The following is a 17,079-nucleotide window of genomic DNA, read 5'->3' as shown; positions in this document are numbered from 1 at the left end:
TCTAAGTATCATTTTGCGAAAATTATTTGATATTTTTCCTTGAGAATGGCATGTCACTAAGTTTGTTGTAGACCACAATCATGATTTGTTCTCCCCTTCAGAAGTGTTAATTCTTCCAACCAATCGAGTTATCATTATAGATGATGAAAAACACATTTTCTTATTGAAAGAAGCTAGACTTTCAATTAGAGAGGTAATGCGTGTTATGGAATTTGAGAGGCATTTGAAACATGGACAATTTCCATTTTTTCAAAGGGATATTCGTAAACTTTATGTGAAAATGAGGAGGAAGAATGCAAAGAATGATGCCATGGATCTCCTACAATTTTGCAAAGTTTCTAAAGAAGAGAACTCTAGATTCCAATATGCATTTACAACCGATGAAGAAAATAGATTGGAGCATATTTTTTGGTCACCTACTCATTGTTTTGATTGATACCAAAAATATGAAGATGTGGTTGTTTTTTTTTTTAATACTACTTATACGGAGAATGCTTATGATATATCTTTTGGTATTTTTGCTGGTGTCAATAATCATGCAAGGATTTGCCTTTTGGAATTTAATGTGAAATGTGACAATATATATATATATATATATATATATTTTAGTTGTGGTCAATCCTAGTCTAATATTTTATTAATTTATTTAATTTTATTTTGACATATGAAGGATTTGATACCTCAACTGATGTGAAAATTTTGTAAAAATTTGTTGTACTGTAACACAATTTGTGATTTTTATTTGGGCAAATAACATTTCCCTCCCTTGAGGTTTGGGAAAATTACACTCACCAATAACATTGACATGGTAACCATGTTTGATTTGCATGCTGGTGTTGTGATAATAATTATATGTTGAATTTGTGAGCACAAATTGTAAAAATTTGACGCCTAATGTTGTGTGTCAAGCATTTGGGTCTATGGTAAGAGTTGATGATGATGTAGTGTACCGTGAGGAAGATGATGATATTGATTTTGTTTAAGACTCAAGTGATGATAGTGCCTTGAGTGTTGATAGTTATAAACTTAGTAGTGGAGTTTTTAGTGATGAAGATAATGATGAGGTTGGTAATGCTACTGATGGGAACTGGTCCAACTATTATAGTGAAGACTGTGATAGAGAATTGAATAACTCTGATGTTAAAAAGAGTCATGTTGAGAAAGGGTTGTACGGTAAACAATATGTCCCAAATGAAAATGAAATGGTAAGTCTTGAAAAAGGAATGCTATTCAGGGATGTGTATGAGTTTAGAGCAGCATTAAGGGACTATGTGATAGGTGAAGGTGTTGAGATTGTAAGACTGAAAAATGAGAAGTCTAGGGTTCATGCAATTTGTGCTGACCTTAGTTGCAACTGGTATGTTTTTGCTTCCCCTACTGCTGATGGTATTTCATTTCAGATTAAGGTGTACAATAGTGACCACACCTATGTTAGAAATTCAAAAATACCAATGCCACATCAACATGGATAGCTCAAAAACTAGCTAAATCGTTGAAGGTTGATCCTGAAATGTCTTATGAAAGCATGGAAGAAGCTTTGCTGGAAAATTATGGGGTTGAGGTTGATAGAAGCAGATTGTATAGAGTAAGAAAGAGAGGAAATGGGAGAGGATGTAGGTAGCCATTCTAATAGTTATAAGAAGCTTGCCAAGTATGCTCAGCTTGTAAGGCAAACCAATCCTAGAAGCTATATGAAGATGCAATTAGATAGGCTTGATATTAGACAAAATCCTACATTCAAGAGGTTCTTTGTGTGCTTTGAAGCTATGAGGAAGGGTTTTGTTGAAGCTTGTAGACCTTTTATAGGACTAGATGGTTGCCACTTGAAAGCAAATTTTGGTGGAGTGCTATTGGTAGTAGTTTCACTTGAAGGAAACAATGGCCTATTTCCAGTGGCTTATGGGGTGTTGGGATGTGAGTGTAAAGACAGTTGGGGATGGTTTCCTACATGCTTGGAAACCATTATTGGTCAAAGTTCATCAAGAGTTCCATATGTTATTATGCCAGATAAACAAAAGGTATGGATATTAAAGTTGTGCTATATATATATATATATATGTATATTTATTTTTTATAACAATTATAAAGATATTAAAGTTCCTGTTATTGTATCTTCTTAACAATTTTGTGTTATTGATAGGGCTTGATTGAAGCTATTCTTGATGTTATGCTTGAGTGTCAAGTTAGGCATTGTACAAGACATTTGTATAACAACTTTAGAGGAAAACATTCTGGGCTAGCATTGAGGGATAATTTTTGGCGTGCAGTAAAAGCATATAATCTATTCCTTTTTGAGAAAGCTATGTAGGGTCTCCAAAAATTATCAAAGGAAGCATTTGATTGGTTGGATGAAAAACCTAAGTCACAATGAGCTAGACATGCATTTGACCTAAGATCTGTTCCACACATCACAAACAACATGATTGAGTCTTTTAATAGTTGGGTTGACAATTTGCGTGGGAAGACAATATTGACTTTGGTAGAGCAAGTGAGGCTTAAAATAATGGAAAAGCTACATGAGCAATACACTAGTGGATGGAATTGGGAAATAAAGGTCACACTAGAAGCATGGAAAAAGATTGAGTTGACTAAAAAGATTCATTATTCTGTAAGCTTATACTAGCAGGCGATGATGAGTTTCAAGTAATAGATGGTAATACAAATTTTGTAGTAAATTTACGGACCAAAAAGTGTCCTTGTGGTGTTTGGGAAATTAGTGGCTTGCCTTGCAAGCATGTAGCAAAATGTATCACATACAAAAGGGCAGACATTCAAGATTATTGTGATCCATTCTACTCCATGTGCATATACATTCAAGCCTATAGCCAAATCCTTCACTCAATGCCTGATATTGATATGTTACCTAAGGGTGAGTTGGAAACAGGCCAAGACACCGTGCTTCCTCCAAAACGGAAAAAGTTGATTGGTAGACCTAAGAAAAAGAGAAAAAAAGAGCAAGGTGAACATGCACCAGGGCTACAAGAAGCAAGGAGGTATGCACTGTGAGGTGTACTTCTTGCAAAGAGTTTGGTCACAACAAGAGGACATGCCAGGGAGCTGCAATTGGTAGCGTAGGCAGAAGCAAAGGGAAGAAAAGACAAAATATAAGTTGCTATATGTTTGGTTTAATAAATTAATTGTTAGAATTTCTATTTTTATGGAAGAGTGGTTTTTGAATATACTTCGTGCTTTAATTTAGAGAAAAAATAATGTGCAAGAACATCAAGAGGGAGGGTTAAGAGTGGTTGAACATAGGCTAGTAAGTTGTTTAGATTTCTTGTGGTCCAACAACCCATCATCCAATTTACTATTATATCTCATAATTAGTTGAATTATCACATCTTCGACTTTTATGCTTACATTTTTAATACAATTTTTCCATGTCATGTGCCAAGGAAACAAGCAGGGGTGATCAACATGACACACAATCTAGTCAAATAAACATACAAGCATCTTTGGCATCTGACATTTCTACCATAGAAAAACGAATTACACATGGTGCAACGAGATAGTGACCAAGGAAGAAAGGGAAGACAAGTTTTGAAAACTGACCTTGTAGGAGTGCAAGAATTGCTAGTAATTGTTAGACATTTGACAGCTTATTGTGTTTGCAAGTGGAGTGCAAACTTGTTTTGGAACTTTGTGTGTGTGTGTGTGTGTAGTGTTGACAACTCTGATTTAAGTCAAGCCATTTTTCTCAAATTTTTTAGCTATAGGAGATACTTGTCTAAAGTCACTATATTTTCCAAGGTTTTCAGACCCGAATCGTTCATTAAACCGTAAAAAGGAGAGGTTCAAGATTTTTGAGGTCGAACCAAAGTCAAACCGGGGTCGAACCGTGATGACGTCATAATTAATTTAATAATTAATTAAAGCCTAAATATAGATATTAAATTTATAAAACTAGCAAAATTGACAATATATCTATATATGTGAGGGAAATTTAATGATTTTCAAGCATATATTTAATAATTAAGTAAGAAAGTTAATAAAATAAAATAATAACCATGAAAGCATTAAAATTTATGATTAATTTTTGAAGTAAAGTTGAATATCTTTTAAGGATTTTAATTATAATTTTTTTTATTCCTTGTAAGAGATGGATAATTTAATTAAGTAGAATAAAATTGTGTTAAATTTTTTTTTTTTTTAAATTGCTAAGGGGTTGGACCGCACGGTTCTCACTGGTTCGTGCGGTCCAACCCCGATTTTAGAGGTTCATGGAATTAACAAAAAATCTGGTTCTTTAGGCTTAAAAAACCACCGGTTCCCGGTTTTCACGGTCCGACCTCTCGGTCTGGTCCGATTATGAAAACCTTGATATTTTCCTTTAGCTGCTTTTCTAATTTAACGTTAGTTGGTAAAGAATAAGCTTTTGTGAGTTTGTTCACCAATCAACGTTTTTTATATTGATAAGTGACTATGAAAATTTCAAACTCATTTTTTAACAATAAAAGCTTGAAAGCTTCGGCAAATTGTTTTATTTTATAAATTTTGATCCAAAGTGTTGGTGAGAGGTGCGATTAAAAAATCTAAGAGGATCATCAAACTTTAATGTAATAAGCAACATGTTTTATAATATGCTTTTTCATTATTTATTTTATTTTATTATATGTGAATGCTCTTTTTACTAACCATGATTAAACTTTGGTAAAGAGAATCTTTTAAAAAATTAGAATATTCCGTTACTAATGTTAACAGAAGGGGGAGGGGGGGGGGAGTGTTATTTTTTTCAAATCTCAAGGGAGGGGAGTGTTTTTTCCTTTCAAGTTGGGGTCAGTGTCATTTCCCCGAACTTCAAAAGAGGGGAGTGAAATTTGCCCTTTTTATTTTGTAAAATTCCTTGCATGATGGACAGGTATTCGACCTTTTACTTTTATTATTATTATTTTTTCTCAACCACACGTTTCTTTCACCCTTACCCTTATCTTCTTTCACCTTTCTCTTCTCCCAACCACCTTTATCTTCTTTCTACTTCTCCTTTCTCATCTTTTAAAATTGTTATGTTCTCCCATATGAAACTCTTGGCTCAACTTCTTTGTCTTTTATTTTTTTTTCACAAATTTCTTTTCTAACTTAGTTCATCTCCTCCTTGATTTCCCCGCCATCAACCCAGTTCGTCTCCCTCAATTTCGGTATTTAAAACCTTGATTTGAAGCCCCTTTGTTCAACATGATGCTGCCATTGATTTTGGCAGCATCTCAGGCATTTCTCATATGTTCTTATGGTTTTTTTTTTTTTTTTTTTGGGATGTACTGATTTTGGTTGTTTCCTGTATGAGGATTGTGATTTTAGTTTAGTTTAGTTTAGTTTTTATTTATTATTATTATTATTATTATTATTATTATTTTTTACGGATAAACATAATAATATGACTAAAGGCTTGAGTTGATGAGAAATGTGAAAAAAGGTATTTTGGTCTCTTTATTAATTTTTCTTTCTTCCTATAAAGCTGACCCAACATCTGGTAAAAAGACTGCATAAAGTGCGTAAAACTGTCATAAAAGCTGGGTATTAACGGGCATCATAAGGTGCCCGTTAACACAACCCTATATATAAAGCCAAACTTTAGAGAAAATTCAAATAGATTATTAATTGAATTCCCAATTAATTTACGTCACAATTCCATCTAAGTTTTTAATTTTTTGTGACAAATGAGTTATTTTGTGAATTTAATTTCTAAATTTTGAGGTAGCATTTATCGCAAATTGTAAAAACCAAATACTCAAAATTTTGTTTTTAATGAATGCAATGGATTTGGAGTATCAACTGTTTAAATCTGCCAAGTCTATTTACGTGGGTCTCATATTTTAAATTGTCTTGACAATTTGTATCTTCTAGCAGTTTCTTGATCAAGAAGCCAACTTTTTCATTTGGAATCATCTTCCGTATCCTCTAGCATAGACAGCCCTCATGAGTAGTCTCTTTATTCACATAGATTATTAATTGGTAAAAGAAATATCCTTATTAACTTCCTCGAAGAAGTAGAAAAAGAAAATTTCAACTTAATAAATTAAATAATCTTCTTCTTTAGTTTCAGTAATTTTTTTTTTTTTTTTTTGAGAAGTTTAGTTTCAGTAATCTAAAGTTGAATTTAGTAAAAATGAGATCATATGTAGTAGTATATGTAGTAGTGTGAGCATTTTGGTTGGCTATTGTTTTTGCTACCAAAACTAACACTCATATTCTGCCATTTCATTCCAAAATATATTGAGCGTACATGCCATATATGCATATAACATAGACATCGGTATCAACTATCAACTACTATCAAATAAGGTTTCATATTGTTTTGAGAGCCTTAATTATAACAAAGAGAAGGCTTTTGGAAATTAGTAATTTTTGTTTTTGAGATTTTTATGAGTTTTTTACATAGGCTTAAAAAATAGTATCGCTTTTTTATGATTTTTATGAGAAAAGGATCAAGGCCGCTGGAGTTATTGTCTGCCATACCTTGCTTACGTAATGACAGTAGGTATTAGTTTTCAGCTTGTTGACGGTGTATTTTTTATTATTATTTTTTTTTACAAGATATAAATTCTATTTTAACCTAATCTAAGTGTATATGTATATGAAGCTCTCTTATGGATACTTGAATCCCGGCTCTTCCTCCTCCCATACCTCACAAGCATTTATACATATGGAGTGATTATCGCACCAAAGATGTGCAGTGGTGATGGTGTGATTTCTTATGTGCTCTCAATATTTGTAATTTGTATCACAATGTGCATATATTCCGATAGCATGATCTTCATATAGTTCATTGCAGCGAGTTCAATTTCCTCTTAAATCTCTTTCATCTGTGCATTCTAGGGAGCCATCTCAATTCTCAACCTTCAGCATAGACACCATTGGATCAACTACATCTTAATAATTATATTAAAGACATCCCACAACATAAAGAACCTTACCTTTGATTTTGTTGAAAGGCTTAGAGATTAATATTTATTATTATCAAATCAAATAATATATTAAACATTGTTTTTCTATTATGATTTATTATCATTAAATTCATAGAGAGATAGCAACTCTTTTTTTTTAGAGAGTTTCAACTTATGTCGTCCGCTCCTGATAATAGCTCTTTATCATTAGACCAAGACACTAATCGGTTTTTGGTGTAGGCGGTGATTGAACCACAAATCTCTTATTCAACTATCAGAGATTTTACCAGTTGAACTAACTAGAACCCACAATGAGAAAACAACTTGAATTAGCAAAAAACAGAGAATAGAAAAGGGTTTATTAATAACAAAAATTGTATTAATTAACTTTTCAATGCAAAATATATTTTAGGACATTCCAACATATGATGGAATAGAACAACTACAAAATGGAACAGACTAAGGATGTATTTATTTGGAGGTGAAATAAGGTAGATAAAAAATAAATGAGAGAAAATAGGAGAGGAATGATTTTTAATTGATGTTTGGTTGGGAGGGGGAGAGAAAAAAATTGTGATGGGACCTGGGTGTTTTCTCCTCAGACTCACCAAAAAGTTTTCTCCCCAAAATGGGGAGAAAACTGTGGGAAGGGGAGAGGATGAACTGGGCTAATTAACAAAAATGCCCAGTTTGTCCAACATTGGGTTGCTTCTTTTTTTTTTTTTTTCTTTTCTTTTTTTCGTCCTTGCACGTACACAATTTTTTTGCTAAAAAAATGTGTTTTATTTATTTATTTATTTAATGGAGACATAATTGTAAATTTATATAAACTTTATTTTCTATCTCCTCACTTTTCTTTTCAACCAAACAAATAAGTTTTCTCCACTTTTCCATCCTCTCAACCAAACACAAATAGGAGAAAATTAAATATCTTTTAGCCTCCCACTTTTCTATTCTCCCTTTAAGTATAACCTATCTCATCCAAGAGCATCATTATTGGTGGAGGCATATAGCTATAATGCTATTTTTGCCTCCTCAAACTACAAAATATTGTGCACATTGGTGGTGCCATAGCCAAAAAAGTTTGGCTACATGCTACGATAAACAGGTACTAGTACCTGTTTACTGTAGCATGTAGCCAAATCCCTTTAATACATATATATATATATATATATATATTTTTTTTTTTTCTCCACTTTTTTTTTTAGCTCATCTCTCTCTCTCTCCCGTTATTGCCATCGGATCTCCTCTCTCTCTCTCATCCCTCTCTGCCCAGCTTCGCCGACCCAAGCCCCAAGCCGCCACTGCCCATCTCTCTTATCACTTTGCTGTGATTGGGTTTTTTTGTGTGTTTTCATATGGGTTTGGTGGTTGTGGCGGTGGTGGTTGATTTTGGCTATGGTAGTGGTGGTGGCAGTGAGTTTCTTACAAAACCCCATAAAAAACCTATGTAGAAAAAGGAGGGAATCCAAGTGTTATATAGAGAGATTGGTTGGTACGAGAAGGGGAGATATTGTGTGTTAGGCATTGCTCCCAGTTGACCCATGGGCACCCAACATTGATTCACAAAGAAGAGCTTCACGGCTCTTTGCTTTTTCTTTGTTTCCCTACCTTGGTTTCTTGTACTTCATCACCAAATCCAAGTCTACTCCAAAGCTCACCCTATTTGGATTCTACTTCTTGCTCACCTCTATGGGGGCTATCAGTGAGTTTCTCAGGCCCTATTTCTTCTTTACTTTAATTTTATGATTTTGGCTTTCGCAATGGGTTTTGTGGTGGCTAGTGGTGATGAAGTTGTGATTGTGGTTGTGGTTTTGTTTTTTTGTTTTTGTTTTTGTTTTTTTATTTTTTTTTCTACGTTGTGTTGTAGTTTCCAGAGTAGAGTGGTGGTTGTGGTCGTTGGTGGAGCTGGCTGTGGTGTTTGTTTTTTTATTATTTTATTGTGTTGTTTATGTAATTTTATTGTGTTGAAAGCTAAAATAAAACTATTGATGTTGGGTGTTTTGTAAAGTGAGAAGGTAAAATAAATAAAATAGCTTTTGGTGGAGCCAAATAGCTAAAATTATGGCTCCACCAACGTGGATGCTCTAACAATTAAAAAGGATTAAGTCAAACCAAGAGTCTGTTTGGTATCACATTTAGCTTTTAGCTTTTAGTTTTTATGTACAATTTTTTAGAACCTCACATTTCTCCGCATTTTCTCACTTTTTTCAAAAATTTTTAAGGTACATGTATATTTTAGCACATTTTCAACAAAAAACTAGGTAAGTTGTTCATAAACAAACACCAAGTCTTCCAACATTTAAAAGTGAAATGTTAGCATACTGCAAAAAGACAACCTAAAAAAGAAAAAAAAAGAAAAACTAATTTATAGACCAATTACTCACTGGTACATGTAAAAATTAAACCAATTGCAAAACCAAATAGGCCATGAAAGTTTGGCAGGACTTACTGCACGAATAAAATCAAATAGTCTTCTATTGAGATAAAATAAGAGGTATGTTATCAAACAGTTTTATCAAAATCTACTTTAAAAAACAGAGCAAAACACTAAGCTATTTTCAAAATGTTAAAGGCCTGTTTGGTAGGAAGATTTTTGTTTTGTTTTTTTGTTTTTTTTTTTTAAACAGTATGAAAATAATTTTCAAAAAATTGAAATTGAAACTACTTTTCGAATAATAATTTTTACATTATACATGTTTGGCTCCCACTTTTAAGAACAATTTTCTAAATATTGAAAAAAAAAATGTTTGCAAGACCATTTCTATTTTTTATGTATTTTTTTTTAAATTACAAAAAGTAACGTGTAAAATTTGTAGATTACTTTTTTTAGATAATGATAAGTGAATAGATCTCATGTATCTTTTTTAATTTTTAATTTTTTTTTTATAATGATATATAAGTTTCAAATTTGAAGTATGAGAACTTTTTTGTGATAAAGATAAACTCCTTAATTTATGGGATAAAAGAGTTTGGACAAATCAATGGGGTCTATTGTTTTCAATTAATTTAACTATATCATTAAAATCATTTTTTGTATCTTGAAAACACCATCTTATCCGTTTTCAAAATCATGTTCTAAACAAGGAAAATAGGATACAATTTTTTTGAAAACTGTATCTAGAGAACATCAGCCAAACAATAAATTCAAGTGTGGGACCCACCATTTTATGGATTGCAAAACAAAAAACTATATTTAAATACTCTTACTAAACAAACCCTAATAGTTTTGAAATTAAGGGGTGATATTGTTTAGATTTCATGTTTAATAACTTTCCTATGCATTGTATGGGTTTTGGGCTAATTTAAGGGACTAAAATTGAACCAACCCTTGAATTGGGTTGGGTTGGTTGGAATTTTTGTTTTTAGCCTCGAATTTAGTCAAGTTCGGATTGTAATTTTTTCAACTCATCTAACCAATATATATAGGATAATTTTATAAAATTTTATTTTAACTCTTTTATTTGATTTATTTTGGTATTTTGAGAATTAGTTTTGATAAATTTAGAATATAATTTAAGTGTGTAATGTTAATAGTAACAACTTTTTCGAAAAAAAAAAAAACTTAAATAATTAACTGAGAGCCCAATTTTTTAATAAGGACATGAAACATTTAAGCCCAATCGTTAACCCAACCTAACCAATGTGCTTTGAATGGGTTTTGTTTCTACATATGGTGGTTGGGAATTTCTCACCTTGTTAAAGTTGGATAAATTTGAAAAAGCCCTCAAACTCAACATAAGCACACCCCTAAATGTAACTATGCGCACCCTAGATATAGTCAGCAGGCTCAATCTATACTTGGGCTCACAACTTATTTATATTGTAGGCTTTGAGTTTCCTATTGTGGGTAGTCCCTTTGCTCGGAAACCTAATTACACACTCTTGTTTTTACAAACCCCTCTCTCTCTCCTCACAGAATTACTCCCCTTTTCTCTTGATATGGCTACTCTCTCTCTTTCTCTTCTATGTTTTCTTTTTCCTCCAGCCATGCCGAACCCCCAAACCTCTCACCCTATCCTCCCTTTTATAGTTGAAGGTAAGTGGACATGTTATGGTTATTTTCTGATCTCACTCGTGTGGATGGGGGTCCAATTCCATCGTTTCTAAGTGGAGGTACCGTTGGGAATAGTGGTAATGGCATTGGAATTGGTTCCTGCCACCAAAAGGCTGTTCGACAGATATACTCCCCAAAGCAATATCGGACCAATGCGACCTTGTATCCCCGAGCAATCACACTCCCGACCAAGTTAGAGCTGATCGGGAGGGGCTCGCTTTTGACATTCAAGACATAATGGCCTCATTATGGTTTTGGGGCTCAGATTGGGTTTCGAGGTGCATTCGGATTGAGGTCATTGATCCAATGGGGATAAGGTCAGGCATTGTATCTCAAGGTCAGGGCCCAAGGCTCAACGAGCCTGGGGTCCTCCCCCATATGGTGCCACAAGGCTAGGGTCCAAGGCCCACTGGGTCCTACCCCGTATAGTAACCCATATAGAATTTATGCAATTTGAAATCAAACTAAACTCAAAGATTGTAGAATTGTTGTCTACTTGTTTCTCTAAAAGGCACATTTTTCGTCCGAATCAATATATGATCATTTATAAGATTATCCGCGTATATTATTTAAACAAATCATATGACTTATTGAAAATATCATGTGACTAATAGTACAAATGGATAACCATTTCAATTATAACGTAATGAGTTGGAGAGAAATTTCATGTGACTGCCCATTTCAATTGTTGCGTAATGAGTTGGAGGAAAAATTTCTTCAAAATTAACCGACATAGGGGTAAACTTTTTCCTTGCTCTTAGCTTCCTTTTTATGTTTCAATTTCAACGAATATTTTTGTCTAACGAAACATCATCGTTTGGAGAAAATCTAACCTCAAGAGTCAAGACGTGTTGGGCACAACAAGATGGGAACCGTGGCTTAAGTCTAGGCTTACCGAGGTACTAGCCGGAGCATTGGTCCTTGACAGAGGATTTTCGTTCCAATTACGCCAATTCAATTGACTTTATAAATAAATAACCGTAAATTTTATTGGGGGATTTGTAGAAAAATTGAACCATGAGATTAATAAATGGAGTCTTTGGTCGTCTCTCGTCAGTGCCGACCCAAATTAAAGAAGACTTCGCTAGCAGTGGAATACACGGTCCACAGTCCACACACATACGCGGAGAGGAAATTTTCAAACTTGAAAGCTCTCAATACTGAATTTTGATTATATTTATAGTCCTCAGTTTGAGTCAGTCAGCGAGTCCTCCCTGGTAGGTGAGACAAGAGTGTCCCTCTGCTGAATAACGCTACGGACACAATATTAAAAGTTATTAACACAACAATTTCAAAAAGTTTAGATAATAAGTTGTTAATGATAGGGAGAAACTATTAGCATAACAATTTAAAAAGTTTAGACAATAAGTTGTTAATAGCAGGGAAAAAAAAATATTAGTGATGGATCTAGGTAAGAACCAATAACATCTTATTAAAATAAAAAGTATATTGTAATAAATAAATAAAATTGTGTATATAGGGTCTATTTATGAACCGCTTATTTTGTTGAAATTGAAATTTTTTTGCTAAAAATATGTAAAAAAAAAAAAAAAACTAAAAGCTAACTTTTGGAGCAATAAGACTCACTTAATAATGCAATTAAACCCACTTTATGAGTAAAAATAAGCTAAAAAAAATGAAGCTAAATTTTTCTCAAATTCCAAACGCAATCATAGTATTTTACACATACTTGAATTTTTATAACTGGAAAAAAAAAAAAAAAAGTTACATTTTCTGTTTATAAAAACATATGTACGCCTTGTGAAATAAATACCCCATACTGTAATTGCCCCGAAATGGAATGAAAATAATTGTTAAACACACGCAAAATTGCATTGAACAGGTCAAGATTTTTAACTTGAAAGCCCTGACTTCAAATCACGTTTTTAGTATAATTTTAATACATATAAAAGTGTAAGCAACAAGACTAGTAGTGTATTAAACACTTCTCTAATTGAATCATATGACTAGTCTTTAGAAAGTAACTCGATTTTATTGTAAAATTGTAGTGAAAACGACGTGCCCTTGCCACCTGTCATGCCCCACGGGTCATCGCTTTAATAGTCACGACACATGGTACACGCTCAGACTTTGGTACCCAAAACACATTTGACTAACGACTACCTCTTAGTATTAAATTCAAAAACGACGTCACATTCACACTCCTTTGAGCTTAGACCCACCCACCCTCCCTTAAATTCAAGTAACTAACAACCTCCCTTCCTGTTCTTTCTCTCCAAACTTTACTCAGAAAAACAAAGAAACAATGGGTAGAGAGGAACTGCACATAACTGTACCGAGTCTCTTCAAGTGCCCAATCTCGATGGAGGTGATGAAATCCCCTGTGAGCCTCTGCACCGGTGTCACCTACGACCGCTCCAGCATCCAGCACTGGCTCGAATCAGGCCACGACACGTGTCCCGCCACCATGCAGGTCCTTCCCTCTAAGATTTTCGTCCCTAACCTCACTCTCCACCGCCTCATCCACCTCTGGCTCCACCACTCCACCACCGCCGCCGCGACGGCGTCGTTGATCTCTTCTCACCAAGTTCGGGTCTTCATCGAGAATATAACCGAGAACGTTGACCGCCGTGACTGCCTTGAAAAAATTGTGGAGTTCGCTAATGCTCGCGACGAGAACCGGAGGTTTTTAGCAGATTTTGATGGCTTTGTTGAGGCGATCGTTGGTGTTCTTTGCAAAAGTGCGGAGATGGAGGTTGTGGAATTGGTTGTTAGGGTTTTGGATCTGATTATGTCGCAGAATGGAGTAAAAGAACGAGTTTACTCTTCCATTTTCAGAAGCAATCACCAAAAATGGTTCGCTTCGATTTGTTTGCTTTTGCGAAATGGAAGTGTAAACTCGAAGATCGAGTCTGCTAGGGTTTTGGAATATCTAGCCGCTCTTGAGGTAACCGAATCCAAACGCAGAATCGCTGAAGAAGAAGAAATACTCACTGTGCTGCTCCGTTTGTTAGCTTCCGAGAATGATTTCAACCTATGCGGCGCCGTTTTGTCGTGTTTAATCGCGGTGTCAGTGACTCGTTCAGTGAAACCCCGGCTCGTCCGGTTCAGGCTCATTCCGATTCTCTCAGAAAAACTCCTGAACCCTAACACCAAACTTTCCACAGCTGGAAAGTGTGTGAAGCTATTGTCAAGAGTTTCGACTTGCCCGGAGGGGCGGTCCGCGATAAGCGAGGCGCCAAAGTGCGTAGCGGCGGTGGTGGAGCGGCTGATGAAGGCGGGGACGGAAGACGCGGTGGCGATGCTGTGGGGATTGTGCTGCGTGCATGGGGAGAAGAAGGTGAAGGACGTGGTGGTGAAGAGTAATGGAGTGACTAAGATACTGCTGGTGATGCAGAGTGAGTGTGAGGGGCACGTGAGGAGGATGTGTGGAGAGTTAGTTAAGACTTTGAGAGTTGGGTGCAAGGTTGGTGGTAGTGGTGGTGATGGTGCGTTGAGGAGGTATGAGACCAAGACTACTCATATCATGCCTTGTTGAAAGTGTAATAACCTACAATATGTTTATTTGCTAATTGGTCTAGTATGAATATTTCTTTTCTTTTTTCTTTTTTTCTTTTCTTTTTTTTAATATAATTTAATTGTTACAATAATTGAGGAGTGGAGATATGAATTATGATTCTCAGTACAAAGGATTTTTTTTTTTTTTTTTTTTTTTTTTCGGTTATTAGTTATTACATATATTCAAAATCATTTCTTTTTTATTTGTACGTTAAATAAAAGAAGGGTTATGGAGTGAGATTTTTTTAGTTATTTTGGGTATGATTTGCCGAATGAGAAAAAAATTGGAGAGAAGTTCACTTTTAGCTTGCATTGAATTTAAGGATTCAAATAAATGAAATAGAAATTGCTAAATTTGAATTTAAAAACACACAATGAGTATTAAAAATTTTACTCTAACAAAGCAGTATATTACTATATCACAATTACACCTAATAGTCTTAAGGATAAATTGTAAAATACACTTCTAAAGTTATTGGTTATTTAGATTTTACAATCTAAATTTTGAAAAATTAGATTTTCCGCTCTAAAGTTCTCATTCCATAAGCAAAAACAGCTCCTTCATTAGTGGACTAGCCCATGTGGCTGTCAAGTGACGCACTAGAAATCAAGACACACTTTAGCTATCTGACATGCAATTTTTTTATTTTTTTTTATTTTTTTTATTTTATATAGTTGTTTGGATTTTATATCCTAAAACTTCCCTCTGCTTAAACAACTTAAGTGCGCCTCAGTTGCTAGAGTGTCATTTAACGACCACTACGAGATACCACACTCTTAGCCCAAACCTCTCAAACTAAGGTTTTGACATAACCCTCATGAATGAGTGGAGTCATGTTGTGTGTCTCTCAAGAGTGGAGGTTCTAATACTTTTATCTTCCCTCCAAGGTTAAGAGTTTTACAATGCAATTGTCACTGATTTTAATATATATATATATATATATATATATATATATATATAAATAAACTAAACTTGAAAAAATACATCACTTTTATTGATGAATTGAAAAATGTACATTTCTCGATAATAACTAGAAAATCACATGGCGTTAGTCTTAGATACAACCTAAAACAAAGGTACATGACTTTGTTTCCTAATTATAATCTAAAAAATTGAAAATTACAAGGAAAATCATAATCTACTAATTCTTGATCTAAGAGTTTAGGTTACAAGATTGGAAAAATGTTAGGCATTCAACTTGCCTGGTGAAACCAGTCTTCTAGACTTTGGTGGCTAATGATCATATCATATTATACGAGAGTTTATATCATCTAAAAACATATGATTGCAAAGATTGAAACAAGCAAGAACATGATAAAACCTTTTTCTAGGCATGCAAGGAATTGATATTGAAGAACATGGTGAATATGTGTGTGATTTGTGATTAACCCTAATTAATCTAAGAGCATATAAACATGCTATTGTTAGGATTAATGCCCTAAAATCCTATTGTATGCCATGTATGACATTATGTTCTATGTAATAAACTTGTTTTATTATTATCTAAAATAATGGTAGCATGAATGTTTGGACATTATCATATAGTTTTTGAGATGCATAGTATGTGATTTATATGATTTAGTCACAAAACATATAAATCACAAGTTCTTTGTAAACTCAAAATCTTAATTCGTAGTCGGTGATGAAATTTGGCAATTCATTTGTGAAAACTATAACATGTCAATTAAGATGATTTGTCTTGATTATGGAAGTAGAGACTTCTAGTTGATATGTTAATATGTTTTAAGTGTATAAAATATATTAAACTAGACCACTGTAAGATTTATTATTCTATCAACAACTATCAAATGAATAATAAATCTCACGACTTCTCATTTACATAAACTCTCAATCCTAAGGGAATAGTGAACTCACTCATGAAATGTAGGTTGCTTTAATATATCATGAATGAGATCTAGACAAACAGTTAAAATTTCAGTATGTTGGGCAACCACAAGTAATGTTGAAGAAACACATATTCTTAAGATGAAATTTATAATCTCTTTATAGAGATATAAAATATTCCCTTGAGATAAGTTTAATGGATTTGGTTATTCAGAGTGTTAGGCCTAACCACTTTAGTAAAGAGTTACTAAAGTTTATATTTTATGAAATTAGACTTCATAAAATACATATGAATAACTTAGAGAATTAAACCGGTAGAAATTTTCAAAGTGATAGTTACACATTATGACTTTGTATTACTACGAATATTTTCATGAATGGGTTAAAGGTTTAATAAAGTCTTGAGATATAATTAATTAATAAGACCTAAATTGTAATTATATTTATATAGTGATATTAAATATAATTAATGGTAACTTTGGACTTGTCAAGAGTTGACAGATAAGTCCAAAGCCCATTGAAGTTAGAGTTTTATTTGTCTCTTTTGGTCCCACTCCAAGCCACACACTTAAACCCAATTGGGCTGACCTAAAAGGCTAACTCAATTAGATAATCAGTTATTTATTTAATAAGAGTTATTAAATAAAGTAACGGCTAAGTGCAGAATGATACATATGATAAAAAAAAAGAGAAAGATTTAGAGTCTTTTCTTAAGAGACACTTGGTTATTCTCTTGAACAAATACGTATAGGACTAATTGAGAGATCATATATCTT

General features: G+C 33.7%; 1 protein-coding gene across 1 annotated transcript; it reads left to right on the top strand.

Moving 5' to 3' along the window:
* The first annotated feature begins 13,124 nt into the window (after nt 1–13,124).
* LOC115977780 (U-box domain-containing protein 28-like) lies at nt 13,125–14,509 on the top strand. The gene has a single exon (XM_031099799.1). The coding sequence runs from the start codon at nt 13,205–13,207 to the stop codon at nt 14,435–14,437; it is 1,233 nt and encodes a 410-aa protein (XP_030955659.1). The 5' UTR covers nt 13,125–13,204; the 3' UTR covers nt 14,438–14,509.
* The last annotated feature ends 2,570 nt before the right edge of the window (nt 14,510–17,079 follow it).

This window comes from Quercus lobata, chromosome 2 (genome assembly GCF_001633185.2).
Source record: "Quercus lobata isolate SW786 chromosome 2, ValleyOak3.0 Primary Assembly, whole genome shotgun sequence".
In the NCBI taxonomy this organism is placed as follows: Eukaryota; Viridiplantae; Streptophyta; class Magnoliopsida; order Fagales; family Fagaceae; genus Quercus; species Quercus lobata.
Note: the sequence above shows the minus strand (reverse complement) of the source record. Positions and strands in the feature narration are given on the sequence as shown.

Coding starts and splice junctions, on each gene's coding strand:
- LOC115977780 (XM_031099799.1), top strand. CDS start 13,205: ATGGGTAGAGAGGAACTGCACATAACTGTACCGAGTCTCTTCAAGTGC.